The 24,869-nt window shown below is 46.2% G+C and overlaps 1 protein-coding gene across 1 annotated transcript; it reads right to left on the bottom strand.

Moving 5' to 3' along the window:
- Positions 1-15,874: 15,874 nt before the first annotated feature.
- On the bottom strand, positions 15,875-24,425 carry ALOX15 (arachidonate 15-lipoxygenase). The gene is made up of 14 exons (XM_036269198.1): positions 24,235-24,425; positions 23,089-23,293; positions 22,735-22,816; positions 22,524-22,646; positions 22,257-22,360; positions 21,914-22,074; positions 20,858-21,001; positions 19,565-19,774; positions 17,817-17,903; positions 17,545-17,714; positions 17,250-17,371; positions 16,623-16,723; positions 16,335-16,502; positions 15,875-16,225 (listed from the first exon to the last, which is right to left on the bottom strand). The coding sequence occupies exons 1-14, from the start codon at positions 24,367-24,369 to the stop codon at positions 16,046-16,048; spliced, it is 1,992 nt and encodes a 663-aa protein (XP_036125091.1). The 5' UTR covers positions 24,370-24,425; the 3' UTR covers positions 15,875-16,045.
- Positions 24,426-24,869: the final 444 nt, after the last annotated feature.

Here is a 24,869-nt window from a genome sequence, read left to right as displayed (position 1 = left end):
CTTCGGTTGCAGTTTGTCCCCGGCCCTGGTTGGGTCATGCAGGTTACAGGCACTCGATGTGTCCCTTTCACGTCGATGTTTCTCTCTCTCTCTCTCTCTCTCCCCCCCTCCTCCCCCACTCTATCTGAACAAAAAAATGAAAAAATGTCCTCAGGTAAGGATAAAAAAAATATATGTATTTTGCCCCCATCCAGCCTAAATCCTTGGAATCATCTTTTCCTTCTCCTCCACACCTAACTTTGCTGACAAGACCTGTCAATTCATCTTCGTAGTATTCCTCACATCTCTATTCTCACAGACACTCCCCACAAGATTATATTCTCTATAACTCATGACTGAGATTAGCAGAGAAAAGAAAGAACTCTGTGGATGGAGTAGTTAGCGTTGGAGAAGATTCCCTGGAGGTCAGGCTAGCCTGCTTGGGATCTTAAAAAGCTGGTCTCACACTTTCCCAGCCATGACCCCTCTGGTGCATGCACCTCTTTATCCCAGCCACAATGTCACGTTTATTCCCCTGAATATACTATACAGGAACAACCATATAACCAAAATTGCATGTACCAATATTCTGCTCCAGGTAAGCCCATTCCCACCTCTGGACCTTTGCACACTCTTGATTTCCTGCCAGGAATGCCCCACCCAACCCTCCACCAAACCAAACTCATCCTTTAACTGCCAGGGCAAGTTTGGGGTGGGTGTATGACCCACAGAGTTGGGGATTCAAGCAATTGGGCTCAAAAAGGCTTGCACCGCCCCCTCCCTGCCTACAGCAAAAGAGGAGGTGGAAATCTAGCAGTTTTGATTGGTAGAAACAGAAAAGTTAAAATTCTCCACTCTCGCTCAGCTTTAGCTGGAAATTATTACAAGTCAAAGGTTCCAGTCTCAATGGGCAGTTGAATGAGGCACTGTGAAGAGAATGCAAAGACTTAACACAAAGGCTGTGGAAGAACTAGGCACTGAGCTATGATTGTGTTTTATTGGAAAAGGTAAATCTAGAGAATATTTGCCAGACTTTTACCTTGAAGACACTAAGAATATAAATAACCAGGTTGGAATGAAGGTGCCTTCTTGCCAGATATGTAGTTATCCTGTTGCTTATTATCTCAGAATTGTGTACTGGTGGTTTGTTTGCAAGAATTTCCCTTGTGCCATCCTGAGAAAGGTTTATTGTCATCTCCTATCTTCCATAAGCTGTAATCTTGAGTCTACGCTTGCTCTGATTCTTAATAATTTACTGTAATTTCCATTTACTGATGTATGTTATTAAAAATATATTTGTTAGAATGAGTCTGTTGTAAGAAATTGAGCTTACCTAAAATAATGTAGCACACTATGACCACACTTTTTGTTTTGTAACTTCACTGGGACTTATGGGGCATATTTTCATGTGCTAGAGAACACCAAGACCACTTGGTTTTCTCCCTACAAGACTGTTGGTAATAACCTGTAGCTCTAACACATTCATTTTCAGAAAGCAAGGGGATTTGAAGTTTTCTCTGCAACATGCCCTCAGAATTTGTTCCAGCAAGAAACAAATAATGAAGGTACAACCCTCAAGGAGAAAGAGTAGTGGCCTCCAAGGCAAAGAGGATGCCTCGGTGTATGACTTCCAGGACCCTGTCATACTCTCACTTGAAATCCTTCAACGGCTGTTTCTAAAGGCCAAGTCTAATTTCCTAGCACAAAAGGTGTTCTTCATAAGTTTCCCCTTCCACCACCTCCCTCCTAACTGCCACACCTAACCAGACCCCAGCCCGCATTACTGCATGATTTCTGGTGTGAAGACTGTGCCATGCTTTCTTACCTCCTGCGGGTTCTCCTAAATTCCAACATTAAACTTTACCTCCATCTCTCACCTGTTTATTTTCTACTCTTCCTTCAATAATCAGACCAAGCATCACCCATATGTCTCCTGTCAAATTAAATAGAATGAAAGTCAGGAAGCAACTTTGTTTGTATTATAAAGGAAGCAATTTTGGCCCAGCTAGTGTGGCTGAGTGGCTGAGCAGTAACCCATGCACCAAGAGGTTGCCAATTCAATTCCAGGTTGTGGGCCCAATCCCCAGTGGGGGGTATGCATGAGGCGGTCAATCAATGTTCTCTTTCATCGATGTCTCTCTCTCCCTCTCCCTTCCTCTCTCTCTCAAATCAATAAAGAAAAATAATTATTAAAAAAAGAAAGGAAACAATTTTGGCTTATATGTACTGTTATCTTCTGTTTTAAAATATCCACAGATCATTATATTAAGAAACAAACTTCCGCCCTGGCCGGTTTTGCTCAGTGGTTAGAGCGTCGGCCTGCGGTCCGGAGAGACCCGGGTTTGGTTCCCGCTAAGGGCATGTACTTCGGTTGCAGTTTGTCCCCGGCCCTGGTTGGTCGTGCGGGTGGCAGCCATTCGATGTGTCCCTTTCACATCGATGTTTCTCTCTCTCTCTCTCTCTCCCTCCCACTCTATCTGTACAAAAATTGGAAAAATGTCCTCGGGTGAGGATAAAATAAATAAATAAATAAATAAATAAATAAATAAATAAATAAATAAATAAATAAAAAGAAACCAACTTCCGCCCTGGCCAGTTTGGCTCAGCGGTTAGAGCATCGGTCTGAGGTCCAGAGAGACCCGGGTTTGGTTCCCGCTAAGGGCACGTACCTTGGTTGCAGTTTGTCCCCGGCCCTGGTTGGGTAATGCGGGAGGCAGCCACTGGATGTGTCCCTTTTGCATAGATGTCTCTCTCTCTCTCTTCCTCTGTCTCTCTCTCTCTTCCTCTCTCTCCCTCCCACTCTATCTGAACAAAAAATAGAAAAATGTCCTCGGGTAAGGATATTAGAAATATATATATATCCAAGTTCATTTTTCCAAAATTTTAATAAGATACAGATGTTAGAATTTATTGGTTCCTTTGTTGTCACTCATTAAAATAACCATAAGAATTTTACTATTTTTCTAGCTAATTATTTTAATTTGGAGCCTCCCAACTGGTGAACTGCAAATGGGTTATAAATATGGACCCCTCAGCCCTAGCCAGTTTGGCTCAGCAGACCAATGAGTCAAGGGTTCAATTCCGGCCAAGTGCATGTACCTTGGTTGCGGTTCATCACCAGCCCTGGTTGGGGTCATGCAGGAGGCAACCAGTTGATGTGTTCCTCTGATATTGATGGTTCTTTCTCTCTCCCTTTCTCTCCCTCTCTCTCCCTTCCACTCTATCTGAAGATAAATAGAAAAATATCCTCAGATGAGGATTAACACACACACACACACACACACACACACACACACACATATTTATGGAGAGAGAGGGAAAGAGAGAGAGACACTTCAGACCAAAGCCCTACCTCTAGCTGGGAGTACCTTCTTCACTTTAACCAGTTTACTTCCACTTACCATTTTCTTTTCTTTTTTTTTTTAACTTATATTTGTTACAAATATTTCTCCCTTTTTCCCCATTGACTCCCTTCTCCCCACCCCACCCCCCACACCATCCCCAGCACTGTTGTCCATGTTCATTGGTTATGCATACATGCATATAAGTTCTGTGGTTATATTCTTCCCTCTCCCTCTTCTAAGGGTAGTCAGTCTGTACCCTACCTCCACGTCTCTGGGTCTACCCAGTTCCTCAAACTGTTACATTCATTATATTCCACAAATAAGTGATATCATGTGATATTTGTCTTTCTCTGCTTGGCTTGTTTCACTTAGGATAATACTCTCCAAGTCCGTCCACGTCTTCTCAAAGCATAAGAGATCTTTCTTTCTTATAGCTGCATAGTACTCCATTGTATATATGTGCCACTGCTTTTTTATCCATTTGTCTACTGATGGACACTTGGGCTGTTCCAGATCTTAACTTTGTAAATAGTACTGCTATGAATATGGGGGTACATATATTCTTTCTGATTGGTGTTTCAGGCATCTTAGGGTATAGTCCTAGAAGTGGAATCACTGGGTCAAATGGCAGTTCCATTTTTAAATTTTTGAGGTAACACCATATTGTTTTCCATAGTGGCTGCATCAGTCTGCATTCCCACCAGCAGAGCACTAGAGTCCCCTTTTCTCCACACCTTCGCCAACACTTGTTGTTTAATGATTTGTTGATGGCAGCCATTCTGACAGGTGTGAGTTCATACCTCATTGTTGTATCAATTGGCATCTCTCTGATGATTAGTAGTGTTGAGCATTTCTTCATATGTCTCTTGACCATTTGTATGTCCTGTTTGGAGAGGTGTCTATTTAGTTCCTCTGCTCATTTTTTAATTGGGTTCTTTGTCTTCCTTTTGTGGAGTTGTACAAGCACTCTATATATATTGGAAATTAACTCCTTATCTGATATATCATTGGCAATTATGCTCTCCCATACAGTGGGTTGCCTTTCCGTTATGATGATTGTATCTTTCGCTGTGCAGAAGTTTTGAGTTTGATGTAGTCCCATGTGTTCATTTTCTCCTTTGTTTCTGTTGCCTTAGGTGATGTATCAGTGAAAATTCTGCTGTGTATAATGTCGGAAATTTTGTTGCCTACAGTTACTTCTAGAATTTTTATGGATTCACGAGTCACATTTAAGTCTTTTATTCATTTTGAGTTTATTCTTGTGAATGGTGTAAGTTGATGTTCTAGTTTCATTTTTTTGCATGTAGCTGTTCAATTTGCCCAACACCGTTTATTTATTTATTTATTTATTTATTTATTTATTTAATCCTCACCTGAAGACATTTTTCCGTTTTTTGTTCAGATAGAGTGGGAGGGAGGGAGGAAGGGAGGGGGAGAGAGAGAGAAAGAGAGAAACATCGACGTGCAAGGGACACATTGAGTGGTTGCCACCTGCACGACCCAACCAGGGCCGGGGACAAACTGCAACCAAGGTACGTGCCCTTAGTGGGAACCGAAACTGGGTCTCTCTGGACCGCAGGCTGATGCTCTAACCACTGAGCAAAACTGGCCAGGGACCAACACCATTTATTAAAGAGGCTGTCTTTACCCCATTGTATGCTCTTGCCACCTTTGTCAAATATTAATTGAGCATAATGTCTTGGGTCAATTTCCAGGTTCTTTGTTCCATTCCACTGGTCTATATGCCTGTTCTTGTGCCAGTACCAGGCTGTTTTGATTACAGTAGCTTTGTAGTATAACCTGATATCTGGTATTGTGATCCCACCTACTTTGTCCTTCTTTTTCAAGATTGCTGTGGCTATTCAAGTCCTTTTTGTTTCCACATGAACTTTTAGAGTATTTGTTCTAGTTCTGTGAAATATATTGTTGGTATTTTGATGGAGATTGCATTGAATCTATAGATTGCTTTGGGTAATATGGACATTTTAATGATGTTAATTCTTCCAATCCATGAACAAGGTATGTGCTTCCACTTTTTTATATCTTCTTCTATTTCCTTTGTCAATGTTCTGTAGTTTCCTGCAAATAGGTTCTTTACTACGTTGGTTCAGTTTATTCCTAGGTATCTTAATTTTTTCCCACAATGGTAAATGAGATTTTTTGTTAGTTTCTCCTTCTGTGAGTTCATCATTGGTGTATAAAAATACCATCAATTTCTTGACATTAATTTTGTATCCTGCTACTTTGCCAAAATCATTTAGTAAGTCTAGTAGATTTTTGATAGAGTCTTTAGGGTTTTCTATGTATAATATCATGTCATCTGCAAATAATGACTGTTTCACTTTTTCCTTCCCAATTTGGATCCCTTTTATTTTTTCTTCATGTCTGATATCTATGGCTAAGAATTCCAGTACTATGTTAAATAAGAGTGGCGGCCCTGGCCGGTTTGGCTCAGCGGTTAGAGCATTGGCCTGAGGTCCAGAGAGACCTGGGTTCAGTTCCCACTAAGGGCATGTACCTTGGTTGCAGTTTGTCCGTGGCCCTGGTTGGGTCGTGTGGGTGGCAGCCACTCAATGTGTCCCTTTCACGTCTCTCTCTCTCTTCCTCTCTCTCCTTCCTGCTTTATTGAATAAAAAATGAAAAAAATGTCCTCGGTGGAGGATGGAAAAAAAAAAAGAGTGGCCAAAGTGGGCATCCCTGTCTTGTTCCTGTTCTTAACGGAAATGCTTACAGTTTTTGCCCTTTGAGTATGATTTTGGCTGTAGGTCTTTCATATATGGCCTTTATTATGTCGAGATATGATCCCTCTATTCCCAGATTGCTGAGCATTTTTATCAGAAATGGGTGCTGGATTTTGTCGAATGCTTTTTCAGCATCTATTGACATGATCACGTGGTTTTTATCTTTCATTTTGTTTATGTGTTCTGGTTTTAGAATAAAAATTATGCTGGTCTCATAAAACGAGTTTGGAAGTCTTTCTTCTTCTTGAATTTTTGAATAGTTTTAGGAGAATGGGTGTTAGTTCTTTTGTGTATGTTTAGTAAAACTGCCCCATGAAGCCATCTGGGCGTGGGCTTTTGTTTGCTGGGAAAGTCTTGATTACATCTTCAATTTCCTTAGTTGTTATTGGTCTGTTCAAGTTTTCTATCTCTTCCCAGTCCAGTTTTGGGAGACTATGTGTTTCTAGAAATTTGTCCATTTCGCCTACATTGTCGAATTTGTTGCCATATAATTGTTCATAGTATTTGTTAAGGACCCTTTGTATTTTTTTGGTGTCAGTTGTTACTTCACCATTTTCATTTCTAATTTTGTGTATTTGGGTCCTCTCTTTTTGTTTCTTGGTGAGTCTAGCTAAGGGTCCATCAATCTTGTTTATCTGTTAGAAAAATCAGCTCTTTGTTTCATTGATCCTTTGAATTGTTTTTTTGGTCCCTATGTCATTTATTTCTGCTCTAATCTTTACTATTTGCTTCTTTGTACTTGCTCTGGTGTTTTCACTTTGTTTCCTTTCTAGATCTTTACGTTGTAAGGTTATATAGTCTATTAGAAATTTTTTTTGTTCCTTGAGGTAGACCTGTAGTGCTATGAACTCACCTCTCAGTACTGCTTTTGCTGCATCCCATAGATTTTGTGTTGTTGTGTGTTCATTTTCATTGGTTTCCAGGAAGTTTATAATCTCTTCCTTGATCTCCTCGGTAACCCATTCATTGTTTAATAACATGCTACTTAGCCTCCACGTGTTCAAATGTCTGCATATTCTTGTTTGCAATTGATTTCTAGTTTTATGCCATTGTGATCTGAGAAGATACTTGACATAATTTCAATCTTCTTGAACTTGCAGAGACTTAGTTTGTGTCCTAACATGTGGTCTATATTTGAGAATGTCCCATGTGCACTTGAGAAGAATGTGAATTCTGTAGTTTTGGGATGTAATTCTCTGTAGACATCTATGAAATCCATTTGGTCTAGTGCTTCATTGAGAGTCTCTGTTTCCTTGTTAATTTTATGTCTAGAGGTTCTATCCAGTGATGTCAGCAGGGTGTTGAAGTTCCCTGCTATGATTGTATTGCTGTCAATTTCTCCTTTGAAGTCTTCCAGAAGATTTTTAATATATTTTGATGTTCCTATATTGGGTGCATATATGTTTACCAAGGATATATCTTCCTGTTGGATAGATCCTTTCAATATTATGTAGTGACCTTCTTTGTCTCTAGTTATGGCCTTCATTTTGAAATCTACTTTATCAGATATGAGTATTGCTACCCCAGCTTATTTTTTCTTTCCTTTTGCTTGGAAGAGTTCTTTCCATCCCTTCACTTTCAACCTATGTAAGTCTTTTGTTATGAGGTGGGTCGTTTGTAAACAACATATATGAGTCATGCTTTCTTATCCAATCAGCTACTCTGTGTTCATTTACTTATAAGGTGATTATTGCTATGTACTTATTTATTGCCATTTTTGTTAACTGTGGTTATATTTTTTTTCCTATTTCTTCTACTAATTATAACTGTCCTTTTAACATTCCTTCAGTGCTGGTTTGGTGCTAATGTATTCCCTTAGCCTTTTTTGTCTGGGAAGCTCTTTATTTGACCTTCTATTTTGGATGATAACCTTGCTGGATAGAGTAGCCTTGGATTCAGATCCTTGTTTTTCATGACTTTGATTACTTCATGCCATTCCCTCTGGCCTGCAGGGTTTCTGTTGAGAAGTCAGCTGAGAGCCTTATGGGGTGGTCTTTTGCAGGTAACCTGTTGCTTATCTCTGGCTGCCTTTAGGATTCTCTCTTTGTCTTCAATTTTTGGCATTTTAATTACTATGTGTCTTGGTGTGGGCCTGTTTGGGTTCTTCTTACTTGGGGCTCTTTGTGCTTCTTGAACTTGAATGCCTTCTTCCTTCACCAAATTAGGGAAGTTTTCTGTCACAATTTCTTCAAATATATTCTCTAACCCTTGCTTATTTTCTTCTTCTTCGGCGACTCCTATGATGTAAATATTATTATGTTTCAAGTTGTCTCACAGTTCTCTTAAGCTGTCTTCCTGGTTTTTAATTGTTTTTTCCTATTGGTTTTCTGATTTGTTGATTTTTTTTCTACCCTGTCTTCTAATTCACTGATCTGGTCCTCAGCTTCTTCTAGTCTGCTGTTTAGTCCTTCCAGTGTGTTCTTTATTTCTGCTATGTCATTCTTCATTTCTTCTTGGTGGGTTTTCATTTCCAAATGGTTGATTTTGAATGTTTCTATGTCTTTAATCCTGGTATTTATGACCTTATGTTATAACCCAGTAATTCTCCATCTGCTAGAAGAAGGAACCTCTCCTGGGTTCCTTGAACCCGAGTTGTTTTTGCAAAAATTCTTGAAGAGGAAGATATGCATCAGCCATGACCACAAGGGTATTGACCATGAGCTTAACTAATCAGGAGATGCCAGATGGGGCAATGAGACATTCAAGGCTAGGGTCTAGTAAATGTTAAGAAATATAAAATAACTTGTACAGCTACTAACTGCTGATATCTGCTTCTGTACATGTAGCTTGCTTGCTCTGCTAAACTCTTGAGTAACCCCTGTCCTATATAAGCAACCCTCCCCCTGAGCTTGGGGCTGCAGTTCTCCTCTGTGTAGGTTGGCTGCCGTCCCTGCACAGGTAATAAAGCTCCTAATATTCAAAACTACTTTGTGTCCGAGTGAGGTTGATTCTCCTGGGTTACAACATTTGGAGGCCCCAGCGAGATCAACTGCGAGGTCCCCCACTCTAAGGGGTTAACCTCCTCGGAATAGGCGGAGGGAGCCTCCATATCCTCCACCGCTACATTCGGCTTTCAATTCGGTTTGGAGCTTTCTGTTTCTTCCCAGAACGTCAGTAAGGGGAGTCCCCTTTTGTTTGTTTGTTTGTTTGTTTGTTTGAGCCTTCAAGGCATTTGCATTGGTGGTGATTGCAGGCAGACGCTGCACCAACTGCATCCCACTGGTCCGAACAGAACGCTGTTTTCTGGCTGTTGTTTCGGTTCTGCTCTGCAGTACCGAGTTGGTTTGGTCCCGCGGGTGTAGTGTAATTTTTGTCTGTTCGTGTTTCTGTGTTTCTTGTTTTGTGTTTTCATTGCCTTCTGCCTTCCAGGATGGGACAAGGAAATTCTTCCCCCCAGACTCCCCTGGAATGTGTGCTTGCTAACTTTTCTGATTTCTTTAAGCGCTCCTGTGACTATGAAAAAGCCTGCGATCCTGGTTTCCTGAGAACACTCTGTTAACTTGAATAGCCCGCCTAAGGGGTTAATTGGCCACCTGAAGGTAGTTTCAATTTGCAATTGGCTTTTACAGTCCATCCGGAAATATACAGGAGCCTTGGTCAACTGGAACAAATGCCATATATTGATATTTGGATTGATATAATTACTGACAAACCCAATTATAGTAAGAAATGTCAGTGTCCAGAGGTTCAAATGAAAGGAAAAACAGTTTTGTTAACAATGCCTCACCCTGCCCTGAAGGACAGTTAACTCCTCCCAGCCCCCAAGGAAATTCTCTCTTGTCCTTCAGGACCCCTCTTGAGGATATACTAAAATGTTAATTAACCTGAGTTTGCCTGCTTTGGGTTCTTATTACAGAAAAACTAGAAGATGAATTTGGATCTGTTAATGATCTAACCCAATATCTGAATAGATATGGATATATTCAGATGTACTGGCTTCTTTGTAGTGAGGTCTCAATGCCTCTCTGCAAGGCTTATTAACATTCTCACAGGCAGTGTTTAACCATTGAAGTGCCAGCCCGGTCCAGCTGCAGAAAGGGGCATATTCTTTCCATGCCAGCCTGGGCTGCTCCTCCGCAGCGCGTTTGGTAGCAGCTAGTTTCCAACAGGCTTCTCTGAACTTTAGGGAGTTAAATATAGGGATCCCAGGCACGGGTGCGAAGTGCTCTTAAAGAGTTAAAAAACACTCTGCCCCGCATAAACATATGTGTTAGGATGTTGCTCCCCTTTCCTGCATCCTTTTGTATACCTGGGGTCAGGGGAAATGTTCCCATTCCTCTGACTGTGGTAGGACCCAAATACTGTTGGGGGAAGGGCTTCCTTAGACACTTTTCACCGTGTTCTCCTGTTAGGCCTATTGGCCCAATGGGTTAAATTAGCAAAGGTAGTAGTAGCAGACTTAAGGGAAACAGGACACATGGAACAGGATCACCCTAGGAAGGGAAACATGAGGAAGGGTCAGGACAACAGGTCTAGGTCCCAATTAGAGATAGAAAAGACAAGGGCAAAGTCAGGTGTAGAGGAACAAAATGAAAAGCCGTCCTTAATTTAGGAAAATGACAGGGCTAGGGCTCCTTCCAGCTGGGCCTCTGGAGCCCAGAATAATACAAGACAATAGGGGACAAACTAGATAGTTTCCTGGTAGATACTGGTGCAGCAGACTCAGTCCTGACCGAGCCAATGGGACCCTAACCTACCCCTAGACTTCAAAGAGGACTATAGACCTTGGGAAAAATACTGTGACTCATTTGTTTCTGTTCCTGCCGGAGTGCCCATATCCCCTACTCAGACGTGATCTCCTCCAGAGATCATTCAATTGCTGGCCACTGCCACTCCAGGCCAGCCCTCGCATCAAGTTCCCCAGGATATTGCCATCAATCCTGCCAGCCTGCCTCCAGATGATGACCTGGAGAAACCTCTGCAGGACTGCCTGGAGGCAATCGACACTGCAGATGGCTGCCCAGACCACAAGGATGACCCACTGCCATCATCAGATGAGATATTATTTACAGACGGGAACAACTATATCCAGGAAGAAATCACATATGCTGGGACAGCAATAGTAACTCTGGACCGTATCATTTGGTGTCAGTCATTAAACAGAGGAACTTCAGCCCAATGGGCTGAACTCATAGCCCTAATCCAGGCTCTCTGACGGGGTAAGGGGAAACCATGGAGCAAATAAGGAAGCTCGACAGATGACCTCTCTAGATATCAGTCACCACGCCAAACCCAAGTTTGCCTCTGACTCCTACTTATACTGGGTCAGAAAATGACTTTGCCAAGGAGAAACAAGCCATGAAGAAAAGCAACGGATGGTAGATACTGTCGGATGGGAGGTTATTAATCCCAGAGGTTCTAGGTCGGACTTTAGTCAACCAGCTGCACCAGACTACCCACTTAGGTTACGCCAAGCTTACTGAACTCCTGAGAGGCAGGCAATGTCCAGTAAGGTCACAAGGAATAGGAGAAGGCAGAAGGGAAGCAGGAATGTGTAGGTCTAAGTAGGGAGAGGAGGAGAAAAGCTAGGGGATCTGCAGACAGTAGATAGATTGAGCAAGGTCTCAGGTTCACGTCAGGGGAGGGACTAAGAAAGTCGCAGAGGGTCTGTGTAAGTTGAAGAAGGATTGTGTAAGTCGTAGAGGGTCTGTCAGCAAGCTGAAGAAGGATTATAGACAGGGAAGAAATAAAAAGAGAAGGATTATGCAGAGGAAATAAAAAGATAAGGAAGGATAAATGAAAGGGACATACATATTACAGGAAGATAAGACATTAGAGGAATACTCAAGAAGGGAAGAAGATAGGACACTGAGAGGGGAGAGCTTGCCCCTAGTAATAGAATAACAGTCTAGGATATAATAAAGGGAGTAATAGGTTTAGGCTACTCCTGACCCTTAGATCAGACAATAGCTCCACCTTGATAGCAAAGATATCACAGGATAGCTCTAAGGGATTAAATATAAATTAGAAGCTCCATTGTGCTTACTGCCCATAGAGTTCTGGGCAGGTAGAGCACATGAACAGGACCTTAAAGGAAACCTTAACCAAATTTACTTTAGACACCGGTGAAAACTGGACCACTCTGCTCCCCCTCACCCTCTTACAGTTCTTACAGGCTCTGCAGTCTTCCCAGAAGGCCATCCATAAACACATCTGTAATGCCCTGTCTGTGCCCACCTCGGACCCTGTGCATCCTTTCCAGCCTGGGGACTCAATATAGATAAAGAAATTCACCACCCAGGGACTAACTCTGGCCTGGAAGGGACCATACACTGTCATCCTGCCTGCACCAACAGCTATCAAGGTCAACGGCATCCTGGTCTAGTTGCACCATTCCTGGCTGAAGGAGGAAAAAGCAGAATAGACGGTGCAGACCTCTCCAGATCCCTTAAAAATGAGACTCTTGCATTTAATATTAATTTTTCTGATTATAACTGTACAGGGGAATCTTTATAAATCTAGACCCCAATAGAACTGGGAACTTAGAAATGAAATATTAGGGGAAATCTTAAAAAATGTCACCAGAAAGGGGATGTAATAACTCCATTCTGATCCTCAGTTACTACATGTACACACCCTAGCAGACTTTCTTTGTAAACATAAGGGCCTTGAGAAACCCAAAGAAAAATATAAAGATAAGGGGTTAATAATGGCCTTGGGGAACTCAGAGGAACCATGAGAAAAAAAGAGATTAATAATTGCCCTGACCTAACAAGCTCCTCTCTGCCCCTTCTCTGTATCAGCCCCCCTTAATGGTGCCAAAGCAGCGCCAAGAGAATGTAGTTGTGTTTTTTTTCTGTGGTTTGTGCCTTTAAAAGCAGGCAACAAAGAAGGCAGGTTGCTGAGGATTTGGGGAATGCCCCTGCATCCCGCCCAAGTAATAAAGTGCTCCTTTACAATTCGGCTGTGCGTCTCTAGTTATCTCGCTGACACCTTACAGCATTTAGAGCACTAAGGGAAGCTTGCTGTTTTTATGCCAATAGATAGGAGTCATCAGAGGGAGTATTCAGGTTCTTAGGAAGCGCCTCGCAGAACAGGCCAGAAGTGAAGAGGCCTCTAGTAGCTAGTTCGAAGGCCTTTATAACTGGTCCCCCTGACTCACTACTCTTCTCTCTGCTCTAGCAGGCCCCCTCATACTCCTATTTCTAGGACTATTTCTGTGGACCTATAATGATAAACAAATTAATAGCTTTCATAAGAGAGAGGGTCCAATCTGTCAAATTATTAGTCCTGGCCTCTCATTACCAAAGGTTGCCATTAGATCAAAGATTTGATCTGTACATAAAACCAGTGGGGAATGTTATAATCCAGTAATTCTCCATCTGCTAGAAGAAGGAACCTCTCCTGGGTTCCTTGAACCCGAGTTGTTTTTGCAAAAATTCTTGAAGAGGAAGGTATGCATCAGCCATGACCACAAGGGTATTGACCATGAGCTTAACTAATCAGGAGATGCCAGATGGGGCAATGAGACATTCAAGGCTAGGGTCTAGTAAATGTTAAGAAATATAAAATAAACAACTTGTACAGCTACTAACTGCTGATATCTGCTTCTGTACACGTAGCTTACTTGCTCTGCTAAACTCTTGAGTAACCCCTGTCCTATATAAGCAACCCTCCCCCTGAGCTTGGGGCTGCAGTTCTCCTCTGTATAGTTTGGCTGCAGTCCCTGCACAGGTAATAAAGCTCCTAATATTCAAAACTACTTTGTGTCCGAGTGAGGTTGATTCTCCTGGGTTACAACACTTACTCATGCTGTTGAGCTTCCTCAAGATCATGGCTCTGAATTCTACCTGTGATGACTTGCTTTTTTTTTTTTTAATCCTCACCCGAGGACATTTTTCTTTTTTTTTTAATCCTCACCCAAGGACATTTTTCCATTTTTTGCACAGATAGAGTGGGAGGGAGAGAGAGGAAGAGAGAGAGAGAGGGAAACATCGATGTGAAAGGGACACATCGAGTGGCTGCCACCCGCACGACCAACCAGGGCCAGGGACAAACTGCAACCGAGGTACATGCCCTTAGCGGGAACCGAACCCGGGTCTCTCCGGACCGCAGGCGGATGCTCTAACCGCTGAACCAAACCGGCCAGGGCTGTGATGACTTGCTTAACTGCATTTTATTTATCTCATCTTTGGTAGAGGTCTCTTGTTCTTTCATTTGGGATTTGTTTCTTTGTTTTACCATTTTGGCTATCACAGTGGGCTTTGGAGCCTGCCAAATTTTCCCTGTTGATGTTGGTGTTCTGCTGTTTGTGGCTTCCTCTACTGGGTTTGGATGAGTGTTGGAAGACTCACGTTAAACACCACTGTCAAGTCTTACTTTCCTGGGTAGATTTTCAAGCCCAGGAAAGGTTCAGTTATCCTCTAGTTTTTTGTCTGGAGGCTATTAGTCAAGGTTACTTGAAGAGCCTTGGTTTCTCAGTTGAATGAAAAACTCCCTCAGGTGTTCAGCATAAGAGGATTTCCTGAGGGTGGGGCAGATGCTGGTTGTTAATGAGCCTCAATTTGCATTTCAATGGTCCACCTGGGTGGGTTGAATCTCCGAGGGAGGAGCTGCTGCCTCTCCCCAGAGCCCTGGGAAAGAGTAAGATGGCCACTATCCTTGTGGCTGCTAGTCAGCAAAAGCTCTGAGCGCCCTTCAGATCCTGAGTGTCCCCACACAGTTTCAGTCCTGTCTGCCCTCCCTCTGCAGTAAACAAAGGTGAGTGGCTGTGACTCTTTTAGCGCTCTGTCCCAGCCCTCTGTGCTGTGGAGGGGGGTTGGTATTTGAACCCTGAGGGAGCTGCTCACAGCTAAGACCGCTGCTGTCTGTGGGCTCCCAGCCCCCCTCTTGTGCCTCCACAATCCTACCAGGATCGATTCAGTGTCCCTGGTTATATGGTCCTCACAAGCTGCTTTTCTGTTGCTTTTTCTGATGATTTGTCTTTATTTTAGTTGTAATTTCAGTTTGGTCCTGGGAGATGGTCTGTGTAGCTTCCATTCACTCAGCCGCCATTTTGGAATCCCCCCACTTACCATTTTCTAAGTGAACCACAAAGTGAAAATCTTGAGAATTGCTGTTAATGGTTTGCCCTGTGTTACGTCTGGCTTCCAGACATGTGATAAATCCCATCTAGTTAAAAAGATGTGTTATATTCTTTTGCCAGTGTTTGATTTAGGGTGGTCTTATCTAATTTCTTTTCTTTCGTTAGTCTAAAATATCATTTTGTTGTTGTTAAACTCAGATTAGATTCAAAATTATTAAAAAGGAGTAGTATGAATTATTTGTTAGCTCTAACTTTCATATTACTGCCCCAAACCTCTTAAATCTTTTACTTTCATATTGATGCCCCAAGCCTCTTATCATTTAACCTTGCCCTAAGCCTCTCATTCCAGGAAACCAAAACCTATCACTCCAGTCAGGTGGAACGGAACAGAATGAATGGAATGATGAAACCACCCTAACCCACCCAAAACTGCAAACGGTCGCTCAACAAGAAAAACAAGTTTCAGGAGACCTCAGCCCCAACCAATCAAGGATGACCACGACCACCCACCCCAGCCCTAAGTTTAAAAATCCTTAGTCTGGACGAGCTGGTTGCTATTTTCTCCTTAGAGGTAGCCCTGCAGGTCTTCCCCTCAATAAACCTGCACTCTTTTGGTTACTCAGCAGTGCCTTGTTCTTGCATCGTTACCCTAGTCCATTCATGAAACAGTATATATAAACATGACTGTTATCTGCCCTTTGGGAGATCCCAGTGATGAGGGAAGAAGGCAGGACAATAGGGAAAGAGGGAGGAATAAAGGGGAAACGAGGTCCCTAGGTGGTGTGTGTCTAGAGTAAAATTTATTTGCTGTGGGCATACACAAAGAAAAGGCGACTCTCTCGGAAGGATGGAGAGAGCAAGGGGCATGGTTGGGGAGGGTAAGACTAAAAGTACTAAGGGATGGGGTTGTGGGTTGGGTGGGAGGGCTGCTGAAACCACCAGAGGCCAGGGCGTGCTCATATGGTCACGCTGTTTTCCACAATGCTGGGTCGCAGGTACTCATAGGGCATATCCAGCTTTGCATTTCGGATCTCAATTTCCTTATCCAGGACAGCCAGCTCCTCCCTGAACTTCTTCAGCACTGCTTTGGGCTCAGGGCCTGAAAAATACTCCTCCTCATGATGGCCCAGAGCCACCTGGGATGGAAAGAAAAAGGCAGCTTAGAGCTTTATCAACCTGAGTTTAAAGCACCACACCTCCCCACAGCTGCCCCCTTCCTCAGGGACCAGGGCTCCTGGCACTCACAAAAACGGGCTGGCGTCTGCCCAGCTGCCAAGTGACAGACATCTGGAGAGAAGCCTGATGAAAGTTGGGCAGTGTTGCCATCACTGTGTGCAGTTCCACATCTTTGGTGGTCGGTGGGGGCTGCCGCATCGTGCAGGGTGCGTTAGGGACCCAACTATACCAGTCCAGCTAAGGAGGAGCAGACATCTAGAGCCAATGTTGGCTAAGCATAAGAACCCCTTAGCCACCTGCACACAGCCCCTCCCCCATTCCAGGTGCAAATGCCCACTGCCCCCCTATAATAAGTACCTGGCCCAGGTGGACAGAGGAGTGCTGGCCAGTGCAGGTGAAGATGCACATGGTGACAAAGTGGCAAACCTTGTCCCGGGACTCTAAGGAAATGGGAAACCCTGCAAGGGGTAAGGAGAGTTAGAAGCCAGGAGGCCAGGAATAGAAGCAGAGCTTAGAGAGGCTGAGCAGGGACAACAAGAGAGGGGAGAAAGGGTGTTAACGACTCTCAGGAACTATTGTGAGAACTGATGTGAGCATGAGTTGGGATGGAAGAAATGGGGAGACCTCCTGGGAGGGTCCCACTCAATTGGGTACTGGTATGGCTCATAGTGGCTGACGAGAGTCAGTTATGTTAAGTGTTCAGGTATTTAGCAAGCTGGTTGGCATCACCGTAGTAGCTATGGAGAAAATATTTACATCACGGCAATGGGCAAATTACAAGGTAGGGCTTTTTTTCCAGAGAGTCGGTTGTCAGTTTTTTCCAGAGAGGGGTTCTTACTGCATAAGAATCTGAAAAGGCCTTTGTGCATTTTAATAGGGGTTGGACATGCTTCTGGAAGGTTTCATAGAAGCAAGGAGGATTCTGGAGATGTTATAAGGAAAAATCTCTCACACTGGAGGTCTCAGGGCAGGGGCTCAACTCACCTTGGTCCTGGGCCCCTAGCAGGCCAATTTCAGTGATCTCTCGACACCAGGTCTGCAGTTCAAGATCTTCTTTCACTGCTTCGTCTGTCTTATAGTGAAGATTCACAATTCCCTCCACATAGCTGCAGGCCAAGGGGTTGGGCCAAGAGAACTGAAGCTGACAGGAGTCTCCAGGCCCTCTGCTCCTTGCCCATATGGCCAGGTCAGGGCCCCCAGACCCCAACACAAACCTCCTGTCCTCCCAGCCTCTCCCTGTCCCCTCACCCCCACCAGCTCTGCCTTCCCCTTGCCTCACCGAGAGATGATTTCCCAGAGCCGCAGGGCATCCTGGGCATAGTAAGAAGACTTGACTCCCAGAAGCCCCCGATCAGCCAGGTCATCAGGGGGACAGAGTGATCTATAGGTTAAAGAGCCTTTAGCTTGCCGAAGCAGCTCCACATGGCCTCCCCCACCAGTGCTCACCACCTGAGAAGCAAGGACAGGCAGGGTCAGGCAATTCCCCCTGCCTAAGGCCAGGGCCGAGCCGCAGGGAGCATGAGCTCCAGAATCCCCCTTCTCTCTTCCTACCTGGTCGAATAAGCCCATGTCAGAGACCAGCCCAGCCCTGGCCCGCACATTAATTTCCATGGTGTACCGCAGGTGGGGGATTATCAGCTGGAGGGAAAGAGCAGGAAGGGCAAGGTCAGAGGAGGGCTGTGGCAAGTCACTGCAGGAAATCCGAGTCGCGGAACAGGAAAGGTACCAGGTTCTCAGGAAGACCAGAAACCTGAACTTCAGTAGTCCTTCGACACCAAGAGTGCTCTGTTGATTTGTGATTCATTCTACAAACTGTTGACTCATTGCTCTATGCTAACTGAAAAAAAAAAAAAATAAGTCTCCTTTTCTTCTCACATAAGACTGTTCAAGTTCTAGGTCAGTGTTTCTCAACTTTTTTTATTATCACTCCTCTAAAGAGCCTTTTCAGATATTCTTTCCTCCTCTCACCCTCCATGAAATTTTAATCCTCCAGATACACTATGATACATCATGTACTATGTGTATATATGTGCTTTATATATAAAACACTGTAAGTTTTTTGCACCCCAGAACTTTCCCATGGTTCTGGACCCACTTTCACCCCTTTGGGGCGTGACTGCCTACACTGAGAAAGCGTGTGTTAGCCCCGACTCTTCAGGACTTCCTCTCCTGTGCTCTCCCTTTTGTTCCACTACACTCACCTTCTTTCTGTTCTTCAAACATGCCAAGTTTGTTCTGGCCTTGGGACCTTGGCACTGTTCTAAGCTGTTCCCTCTCCCAGAAGAATGTGCACCTTGACTGTCTCATGGCTGGCTCCTCACAGCTTCATTCTCTATGTCATCTCATCAAGGGAGCCTTTTCTGACCACCCGGTCTGAACTCCCCATCGCATCACTCTGCTCTGGTTCTCTGCCTGGTACCGATCACGCTGATATGTCATTATACAGTCTTTCTTGTTTGTTAGCCCTACATGAAAGTGAAAATCCCCAAAGATCAGGACCTTGCCTGTCCCGCTTAGCACAGGCATCTAGAATGGTTCTTGCCCCATTGGGGACACCCAGAAGAAAAGTTAATGGGTGAAAACTCAGTTCAAATGGTCTGTAAAAACAAAACAAAACAGCAAACAGGCTACTGTTGTGTACCGGAGTCCGTCTAACTGACCTGTGTGTTACCATTTTAGAACCAGTCAAAACTGGCTGGAAAAATCTGTTATTTGCTTGGTCCTCTCTTTTGGGATGGAAACCTCAGTCATTTGTGTGTACTGATTATATACTGTATGTTGACCTATCTGTGCTTATACATAAAAAGTGTAAGACTTCACTCGCTGGCCTGTTTGGCTCAGCGGTTAGAGCGTCGGCCTGCGGTCCAGAGAGACTCAGGTTTGGTTCCCACTAAGGGCACGTACCTCGATTGCAGTTTGTCCCCGGCCCTGGTTGGATCGTGCGAATGGCAACCACTCGATATGTCCCTTTCACGTCGATGTTTCTCTCTCTCTTCCTCCCACTCTATCTGAACAAAAAGTGGAAAAAATGTCCTCTGGTGAGGGAAAAAAAAAAAGAGTAAGACTTCTCACTTCCCACCCCACCTATCCCCCACCTTGCCAATGAATCATTTTCACTTTCTTGGGAGGTGATGCCACCCTGTTGAAAATGTAGAGCAAGCCACACTCACTCCCTGGCTCCCTTGTCTTTCATTGGCTGGCATTCCCCACAGCCCGAGAGTCCACAGAGAGGTGCCTCGAGAGGTCGGACTGTGCCATGGGTACAGCAGCAGGCAGAAGAGAAGGAGGCCAGGTATTACCTTGAAGATAGGATGTATCGATGGCAGGCATCTCATGGTGGCCACAGCGATAACCTCAGGCACCAAATGTCCCCCCAGAAGATGAAACTGCAGCTCGTGAAGTTGGAAGTCAGAGCTACGGACCCAGCATTTGGCCAGAAGCCAGGCCATCGGGGGATCCGTGGGCAGGAAAAGTGGTGGCACGGGGCAGTCCGTGCATGGCAATTGGAGCTGAAGCAAGGATAGTGCGGGGAAGAGAGGAATGAGTGCCAGGTGCCCAGCAGATTCCTCCTCCCTTCTTCTCCAAATTTGCTTAGCTTTCTCCATGGCACTACTGCTACTCCCCAACAGCCACTGTTCCTTCTCCTGCCTTTTCCACCCACTCAGTGCGTGAACATGGTACAAGCTGCTCTGCCTCGGACTTCTGCAGAAGCTCCCTTCCACTGCCTTCCCGGCCTCCACTTCCCCTTTCAGTCCCCGCAGTGGACAAGATTCAGACCCTCTGCTTCCTTTACCCCTCACTCTTTTTCAGAAAGTTCAGCTTCTCTTTGCTCTTTCGACACCATCCCTATTCAGCTAAGTCTCCAGTTTTCGCTAGTCATTAGCTGGATGTAACCATCCTAGCGTCTCCCCTTTACCTCATAACTGGCCAGACAAAAAGCCCACCTGAGCATCTTTTTCTCTTTATTTGTCCTATTTCTGCAGGTGCCTTTCCTGACTCTTCCTCTTCTCTCTCCCTGAATCCAGGCCAGTTCAATTTTCCTCTGCATGCCCTTTCCTCTGTACCCCCACAGTTATTCCCCACAACTGAGCCTATCACTCCCATCTTGGACAACTGCTATAGCATGTCACCCTACTCTCTGGATCTAGCATCTCCTTTCTCTGACCTATCCTAAATAAAATGACCCATAGATTGTCCCTACAGCATCTTTCACGACAGCCCACACCACCAGCTTCCTGTATTCATACCCCTTGATCTGGCATCCATGGCCTGCTACAATTCTGGGCCCTCGCACCTCACATTGTCCCCACTGCTCCAGCCCAGCTGTCCACCAGTAATCTAACTTTCACACCTCTGTCTCTCTGCCCAACCCATCTTCCCCTGGGGGGAGGTCCTGCTCCTCTCCCAAATCTCATGCCCACGCCACCTTCCATGACCCCTCCCAGACTGTCTCCATCCTCAGGTACTTCCTCAGTACTGGAGCGTATGTAGATTTTCCCAGCCTGTCTCTCCAGCTAGACTGCACCTTTCTGCCTGAGGGGCTGAGCTCAGAGGACCAGCCACAGAGGAGCAGAAATCCTGGGTCCTCTCACCTGGATGACCATGGGCAAGAGTTTTCCATCAGGCTGCAGCTTCAGCATGACAAGAGGGGCAGCCAGGTACTGCTGGCTACACAGGATGACATTAGCCTTGATTCCTTCCAGCACAGAGAAGTCAGCTTCAAACAGCGTGCCTCCCTGGATGGGAGCAGAGGGCAAGGGCTATCAGCATAAGGCATCTTCTTCCCACCCTGATTCCCCAAAGGAAGAAGAAAAAGAAGAAACTAACTTATCTCCATCACCTGCTTAGTATCAGGTAATGAGTTACGTGCTTATTGCCTCACATTAGTCTTATGCACACTTGAATTAGCCCCTTATAAACAAGGAAACAGATGATAAAAGAAGGTAGGTATCTTGCCTGAAGTCACACGGTTCATAAACAGCAGACCCAGGGTTCCAACCCAATTCTGTCTCACCCTATAATCCATGAATTTTCTCTCTCAGTTGATCCATGTTGACTCCTGATTAACAACCCCACCCCACCCTGGTCGGTTTGGCTCATTAGTTAGAGAGTCAGCCTGCGGTCCAGAGAGACCCGGGTTCGGTTCCCGCTAAGGGCACATACCTCGGTTGCAGTTTGTCCCCTGCCCTGGTAGGGTTGTGCGGGTGGCAACCACTCGATGTGTCCCTTTCATGTCGATGTTTCTCTCTCTCTCTCTCTCTCTCTCTCTCTCTCCCCCCCCCCCCCCCACTCCATCTGAACAAAAAATAGAAAAATGTTCTCGGGTGAAGATAAAAAAATAAAAAACCCCACCCCTAATCTGACTCTGACTACACACTCCCCCAAATCCCTAGCATCAAGACCCAGTTATTTCTTCATTTTGACTGTCTCCATCACCCATCACACACTCTTTCTCCACAATGTGCATTTCTCATTCGAGGAGGAAGGCCCTGTGGTTGCACACCTCCAGGACCACTCAAGATTTCCCCTGTAGAGTTCCCTCTTGCCATCCGGCAGCAAGCTGGGCTCACAATGGATCCTGAAGCAGCACAAACACTAACCACACTCCCATTTCATGTGTGGCCTCCTTTGGGCTATTATGTCCATACCTGGAGCTCCTTCTGCAGCTGGGCCTGCAGCTCCTCCATCCCTGGAGGGAACACGAGGCGGGCAGGAAGGCGACTGGAGCGCCTTAGCAACATGGGGTTGGCACCGTTGAGAAACTGGTACCCAAATAAGGCATCCTCCTTCCAGGAGTCCCGCACCTTCCCTGGGGATGGCAGTTGTGGAGCACGTTGTGAAATCTGAGCTCCTGGTTCTTCTAACCCGCACCAAACCATCCCTTCTTGACCCCAGCCTACCTAAGGGACCCAGACCTCAGGTCTCCCAGCCCTGGTTCCCTCGATTGGGTGGTAAAGGTTCTGGGAGAAGTACTGGGGTAGGGATACTGACCAGCCAGCTTGCTCTGGCCACACCAGAAAATCCTGTTGAAGTCATCCAGATTCTTCCAGGAAGCAAGAATATTTAAAGAGTCTTTGATAGCCAGGTCAGCCAGCCTTCAGGTAAGGATAGGTAAAGCATTTGAGAGTTATTCTCAGAATCACACTTCAACCATGGGCACCCACCTTGGGCTAGACCAGCCCTGTGCTGTCCATAGGAGCCCCTTTGCCTCCGCTGGACCAGGCACCTCCCTTTCATCTAGTCCCCGCTTGTTCTCACCCCTTGGCCAGTGAAGCCTCAAAGTCAACTTTCTTGTCCTCCAGAAATCTCTCATTTACTGGGAGGTCACATAAATTGGCCGCCGCAATATTCAGGATTAACCCATCCTTCCAGTTGCCCCATCTGTGGTGCAGAAATGAAATCAGGCATTGATGTGAGGAAGGGACTCCCTGTGAGGTCGGGAGGAGTGGGGGGCAGGGGTGAGACTGACCGGTACAGCTTCCTTCTTTCTGCCAGCTCCTCTTCCCTGTGTTTCTTGAACAGGCCTGGAAGGTCGTCTGCCAACGTGCGGGCTAGAAGTGGAGAGGAGGGCATGAACATGAGGTTCTCCTAATAGCCTCTCTCCTGCCCCTGCCAGGGGTGCTCTCTCAGCTTACCCTTGGGAGAGGTGTCTGACCCTTCAGCATCACCCTCCTCCTCAGCCCCCACGCTGCTTCATCCAGCAACCCACGTCTTCATCAAGCCCAGAAGACCCGGCTGGGGTTTCTGCGCCGTTTCCTCTTCTCTCCTCCACCCCCAGTTCTCTTGTGCCCCAGAGGCCTCCTCACACCCAAGCCCTGCTCACCAGTGCCCTCGGGTATGCTCAGGATGCCACTGCCTTCCACCCAGCGGTAACATGGGAACCTGAACTCGTCCCCACTGGCCCCGGGGCCCTGCACAGAGATCCAGTTGCAGAACCAGGCGTCATTCTGTAAGAAGTGCCGTTTGCGAATTTTCACGAACAGCAGCGGCCCCAGGTACTCGGTCACGTCCACCTTGAATTCTGTCTCCTGCAGGCAACACAAGAAGCTCAGCATCCGTGCGATCACCGGAAGGGGGACTGAGACTGATCCCAGCTTCCTCCCCCGCCCCCAGCCTTTCTTCTGAGCCTCCGGGGGGAAAAAGGAGCGAAAGGAACCAAGAAGAGAAAGGGGGAGCACCGACTAGGTGTCTCCACGACCCTATTATAGGTCCTCGAGTTCTTCAGCCCGGGGTGAGGCGGAGGAGGGAAGATGCACTCTCTTCCTGCCCTTTTTCTTCCCTGTGGTCATTGATTGTACCCGGCGCAGAGCTGGGCGCTGGGCGCTGGGCGCTGGGCGCTGGGCGCTGGGCACCGGCGCCGCGCCCTAGGCGAGTCCTGGGCAAGCGCACAGTTGCGTGGGGAAAGAGCTGTTGACCAGGCTGTTACAGCCGTGGAACCCGGTCCCCACCACCACCACCTCCAAGGCTGAGCTCGATAGAGGACCCCACCTGGCCTGGGGCAAGCTTCACTGAGGATAGTCTTCTAAGCGGAGACCTCACTGAGGAAAAGTGCCAAGGAGAGGAAGCGAGAGAGCGGAGGCTGAGCGCGGGCGAGCAGCGGCCTGGAGCTGGGGCGGTGCACCGAGCATGTGGGAGATTAGCATGACTAGATCGTGAGAAGTCTCCAAGGTTAGACCAAGGGCTTTGAATATGGTCCTTAGAACAAGCAAAAGTAACTGAAACAACAAAATCTCAATCTCTCCTCCCTTCCCCCCGCCCAAAGGGGGAAAAAAAAAAGAAACAGGAGATGCACAGCCGCTTTGGGGTCCCTGCAAAAAAAGAGAGCTCTGTGGAAGAAGGGCGTACAGGAGCATCCTCTCCAAGGAAGCTGGAACACTTATTGAGCGCTTGCTGTGTGCCAAGCTCTGCCCAGGGGTTAGAGCAGGGGGCGGGTCTCCGGGCTGGGGGCGCAGCCCACCGGCCAGCTCACCTTGCCCCGCACGGGTCGAAGGCACGTCCCAAGTGCAGCTTCTCCGTGCTGGCCGACCAGCCAGAGCTGCACCTGGTTGCTGGACCCCGCGAAGAGCGAGGACCCAGTGGACACGCAGACGCGGTAGACACCCATCTTCCTCAAAGAGGTTTCGTGTCTTCTCAGGGGGAAGGAGAGTGGACGCGCCTAATAACAGGGTCCAAGACCCCGCCCCTCAAAAGCCTTGCTGAGGTCAGGGGTGTGAATGGATGGCAGGTCTCCAACCAGTGCGGCTGGCTATGTGCTATCTAGGCAGCCCAGAGCTCAGCTGCAGCTCAAGGAGTGGCCCAGGCGGGGGTACCGGGTGCAGATCATTATCTTTGTGGGAGGAGGATAGAATGGGGAAGCAGGAGAGTATTTGGGCAGAAAACATGCAGGAAGAAGGAATTGACGCCTAGCCAAGCAGACCGGTGATGTGTGGCTGGGAAAACCCCTCCACCTAAACGCGCGTATACACACACACACACACACACACACACACACGCTCGCACTCTGGCCTCACAGCTTGGTTCACAACCCTGCCAACCGACATGCTTAAGGTTGTAGGAGTGGAAAAGGAAGCAAGGAGGCCTGGTCAGCAGCAGCATTCAGGCCAC

This window comes from Molossus molossus, unplaced genomic scaffold, assembly GCF_014108415.1.
Source record: "Molossus molossus isolate mMolMol1 unplaced genomic scaffold, mMolMol1.p scaffold_m16_p_19, whole genome shotgun sequence".
NCBI lineage: Eukaryota > Metazoa > Chordata > Mammalia > Chiroptera > Molossidae > Molossus > Molossus molossus.
Note: the sequence above shows the minus strand (reverse complement) of the source record. Positions and strands in the feature narration are given on the sequence as shown.

Coding starts and splice junctions, on each gene's coding strand:
- ALOX15 (XM_036269198.1), bottom strand. CDS start 24,369: ATGGGTGTCTACCGCGTCTGCGTGTCCACTGGGTCCTCGCTCTTCGCG. Junction 22,361..22,523: donor GAGGCTTCACTGGCCAAGGG/GTGAGAACAAGC, acceptor CCTTACCTGAAG/GCTGGCTGACCTGGCTATCA. Junction 16,724..17,249: donor GCTAGGGGCCCAGGACCAAG/GTGAGTTGAGCC, acceptor TACCCCTTGCAG/GGTTTCCCATTTCCTTAGAG.